Genomic DNA, 4,432 nt, shown 5'->3' on the forward strand with positions numbered 1-4,432 from the left:
GTCACAGAAGAATGATGTGTGTGCGTGTGTGTGTGTGAGAGAGAGAGAGAGAGAGACAGAGAGAGAGAGATGCTAAGAGGGTCTGAGAGAGGTGTGCAATCAGCCACAGTGCGCATGCATTTTTTTCTTCAAGAGTTGTTCAAGGGTGGGGCGTGTGGTGCTGATGGAGCCGGGGCTATGAGGAGAAGGAAATGCATCCAGCCCAGGACAGACACTTAGCAGGATGGCTGCAGGTAGAGGCAGGGAAGGTTAGTGGGTGACAGCCGCGGGAGATTGGTGTCTGAGCCCGCCGTTGCCACACCTGAGAGGCAGTACGCAGAGAACTTTGTGGTTGGTGGCAAGGAGAAGGGAGGAGAGGGCGAAGAGCCTCGCACAGGGGACCGTGGGGAGGAGAGGGCGCTGGATTTCTCTCAGTGTTTTCCTTGTTGACAGAGGGGATTCTGCCTCCGCCTAAAAAAGCTGACTGAGAGAGGCTCTGGCTTGGGAAGTCGCCGAAGCCCCCAGCTGGCCCCCACCCTGTACTCCAGGACACGTGACTCTTTCCAGCCTCAGCAGCCCAGACAGTGGGTGTCACTTGGGGTCCTCCCCTCCCTGCTGGTTTCAACAGACACTGAGGCTGAGAACTCAGGCTTTCAGGAGGCACATGGAGATCCACATCACCCCAGGCTCCCAGCCGAAAACGCCCACCCCAGGACCCCCTTGGACTCGAGCCCACCGGGCCACCACCATGAGAATGGCCTCTGAGACCTTGAATGCTGGAGACCCAGATGCAGCTCTGGCCTCTTAATCAGTTCTAGACTTGGGACAAAGCTTAGGGATTTTGAGATGTGCCAGGACCTTTAAAAGCCACATTTCATGTCCTTCACTCCCCTCTCCCGCCTCTCAGATAGAGTAGTACAAAGAGGACGCGCCAGCAGTCATGGGTGAGAGGGATAGGAAAGATCTGCGGGGACCCTTCCAGGACCTGCAGGCAGCTGGTCCAGCCCCGTCCTCATCTCCTTCCTTTCTCAAGTTTTGATCAGCTTTGCAGACCTTGAAGGACCTCCACTGGGTCGATTGCCTCCCAGGCTCCAAAGAGGACTTCCTGGGGCTCTCCCCTAGGGATTCCTGTGGCCCTCAAAGGCTCCCTGGAAAGCCTAGAGCCATGACACCACGTGCTCAGGAGCCCCACCCTCCAGGGCTTTGGCCTCTGGTGTAGCTGCCTCCCCGTGCCACTGACTCTCAATTCCACGGACACGGCCCCAGCCCGGATGGGCTCCATTCAGCATTGCTGTTGCCAGCTGCCTAAGATGGGTGACACCTGGTCCCAGCTGCCCTGGCCGGGGCCCTCCCACCCAGCCCTGTTCCTGGTCTCTCTCCTCTTGACAGCCGGGGTGATGCATGCAGAGGCGGGCACCAGCTGCCCAGTCCTTTGCACGTGCCATAACCAGGTGGTGGACTGCAGCAGCCAACGGCTATTCTCCGTGCCCCCGGACCTGCCAAGGGACACTCGCAACCTCAGCCTGGCCCACAACCGCATCGCGGCAGTGCCGCCTGGCTACCTCACGTGCTACATGGAGCTGCGGGTGCTGGATTTGCGCAACAACTCCTTGATGGAGCTGCCCTCCGGCCTCTTCCTCCATGCCAAGCGCTTGGCACACCTGGATCTGAGCTACAACAACCTCAGCCACGTGCCAGCTGACATGTTCCAGGAAGCCCACGGCCTGGTGCACATCGACCTGAGCCACAACCCGTGGCTGCGCGGGGTGCACCCGCAGGCCTTCCAGGGGCTGGTGCAGCTCCGCGACCTGGACCTCAGCTATGGGGGCCTGGCCTCCCTCAGCCTCGAGGCCCTCGAGGGCCTGCCAGGGCTGGTGACCCTGCAGATCGGCGGCAACCCCTGGGTGTGCGGCTGCACCATGGAGCCCCTGCTGAAGTGGCTGCGGAACCGGATCCAGCGCTGTACGGCGGGTAAGGGAAGCCGCAGGACTGGGCGGCCCTGGCCGGGGCTGGGGAAAGGGGTAGCGGGTGGAGGGCAGGGTACCGGTGTCTCTGAAAGCAAAGACCAGAAAGAATAGAGAGGAGCTCACAGAACCTGAGAGCCTACTGTGTGCCCTGATCTGTGCTCGCCTCTCCGGACACCAGCTCTTTCACTCAAGTATTTGTGGAGTCCTGGCTCTGCCCGCTAGGGACCAGGGACCCCATTCCTTAATGAAACGGACACGCCCTTGCCTCTGTGGCACTTATGACCTAAAAAGGAAGACAGGCAGTAAACAAGTAAGAATAGCTAATAATATCATTTTATGAGCTTTCGCCATGACCTAAGAATATGGCGTGCATGATCTCCTCGGACCCCCACTTTTATTATCCCCATTTTGCAGATGATGAAACAGATTTGGAATAATGAAAAAAGTAGCCCAGAATCACTCGTTTAGAAAGCGACAGAGCCATGGATAAAACTCAAGTTTATTTGACTTCCTAAGCCCTGTTCTACTCTACCAGACTGCTTTTTAAGTGTTCTTAGTGCTGGCAAAACTCTCGAAGAAATAGAAATGGCTAACACCATTTATTTCCGTACTTACTATCTGTCATACTCTATTCTAAGCATATTACACATTTTGATTCATCTCATCCTCACATGAACCCTAATGAGCTCCCCCACTCTACAGAGGGGGGAAACCAAGGCACAGGAAGGTTCAGTAACTTGCCCAAAGTCACACAGTTGCTAAGTGTTGGAGACAGGAATCCAACCCTGGCCGTCTGGCTGCCCTTTGGCTATATCCTGAAGAGTCAGGTCCTAGGCTAACGGGAAGAGTCAGGGCCTGAGTTCTGGGCTGGCTGAGGGGCCTCTGCAGAGTTCCAAGGCCTGAGCGTGGGATGAAGAGTCGAGAGGAGGAACTGGGATGTGACAATTTAACCAGCCAATCCCAACCGGGGCTGAACTGGACACTGAAGGAACCTAAATCACGCAGGTTCAATGGTCCCCGGCCTCACCCGGTGGTGCCTAGGCCTGGTCCCGACGCAGGCAATGTTTCACTGTGGCCCTTGCCTCCTGCTTTCCTGTAGGGCAGCACTGAGCCCTGGCACAAGCCCCAGCAGCAGAAGGGCAGGGATAGCTAGCTGGAGGCACTACCCCAGGGGCTTTCCCAGAGCCTGGGCTCTGAGTGTGTTCAGAAGTGATGCTGAATGAGGTAGGAGGGAGCGGAGGACTGAGTGGGGAGCCCAGGACCAAAATAGTTTGGAGGAGGGAAGGCTGTGGGTCACGATTCCCGTGTTTCCACAGAGCTGTGGGAGGACGTTCTCTGGGCCCAAAATAGCTGGGGACTGAGATGGGGCAATGGTAGGGGGCACGAAGGGGAGACTGCCCGGAGCCATCTCCCCACCTGCTCAGCCTTTGCAGGCTGCTTCTCCTCCCCTCTCTCTCGTGCACTGGGGACAGAAGGGGTATCCTGGGATGCTAAGCTTCCCCCTCACCCAGGCTCCTCTTTTTCTGGGACCTCTGAAGCTCCTGCTGCCCCTCAGGACAAGCGGGAGAGGGGTCCAAGATCCCACCAGTGCAGCCTCATGTCAACACATACGAGGGAAGCAGGCTCTAGAGAAGGAGTGTCCACGAACCCACACTGAGAAAGCAAACAGGCCACAGCTAGAAGAAACCTTGTTCCTCCACAAAACACACTTCGCACCACGCCACACCCAGAATATTTCCTCCTGGGGGCGAAGAACTTGCCGGTGTAGGCGGGTGAAGCAGCCCTCTTCCTTTGGTCTTTTTCTGCTTCTTCCTCCCTTTTTTCATGAGATTCCCACTACTATGCACGGGATTGGGACAAATCCCAACACAGAGCAACATGTCCTTGGGATATACCTCAACTTTAAGATTAGTTCCTTGACTTACCAGAGAGTTTTGTCAGCCCCCAGGCTCCCTTCCCTCAGGGTCCTGCCAATGCCCCCAGAGACTCCTTTGGTTGGTCCACACCAATGGCCCTCAGTGTCCCCACATTCCCCAGCTTCGTACTGTCTCACCACCACCCCAGTCACGCACGCAATAGACTTGGGAGTTTGGCGTCTTCCAGTTCCAAGAGAAGAGCCCCTTGATGGTCAGCTCCAGACGCAGCCTTGTCCTGGGCAGAGTCTGGAGTATTTGCATACAGCTTACAGGGACCACCCGACCTGGGGTGGAGCAGGTTGCATTCTTCTTCTGAACCCGACTCCCCATTTTTAAAGCGAATGATGCTCATTCATTTCTCAAAAGGGTCGATCCAAATTCATCATTTTATTCTTTGCCACCAAAAACTGAATAGCATTTTGTACCATATAATTTAGAAAACTCCCTCACATTGACTCTCCTGGGCAATTAGGTTAGATTATCTCGTTTTTATATATCCCCTTTCCTCATGAGAGCCAGAAAGGCAAAAAAGGACTTGCCCCAAGTGAGAGCTTGACTAATATTTATCTT

The 4,432-nt window shown here is 55.7% G+C and overlaps 1 protein-coding gene across 1 annotated transcript in view; it reads left to right on the top strand.

Moving 5' to 3' along the window:
* Positions 1-1,160: 1,160 nt before the first annotated feature.
* The window catches only part of LRRC55 (leucine rich repeat containing 55), a 6,006-nt gene continuing 2,734 nt past the window's right edge, over positions 1,161-4,432 (top strand). The window contains exon 1 of the mRNA XM_006905991.1: positions 1,161-1,950. Coding sequence (XP_006906053.1) covers positions 1,251-1,950 — 700 coding nt within the window. The 5' untranslated portion in view covers positions 1,161-1,250. The remainder of the gene's footprint in view (positions 1,951-4,432) is intronic.

Source organism: Pteropus alecto, unplaced genomic scaffold (assembly GCF_000325575.1).
Source record: "Pteropus alecto unplaced genomic scaffold, ASM32557v1 scaffold91, whole genome shotgun sequence".
Taxonomy (NCBI): Eukaryota; Metazoa; Chordata; class Mammalia; order Chiroptera; family Pteropodidae; genus Pteropus; species Pteropus alecto.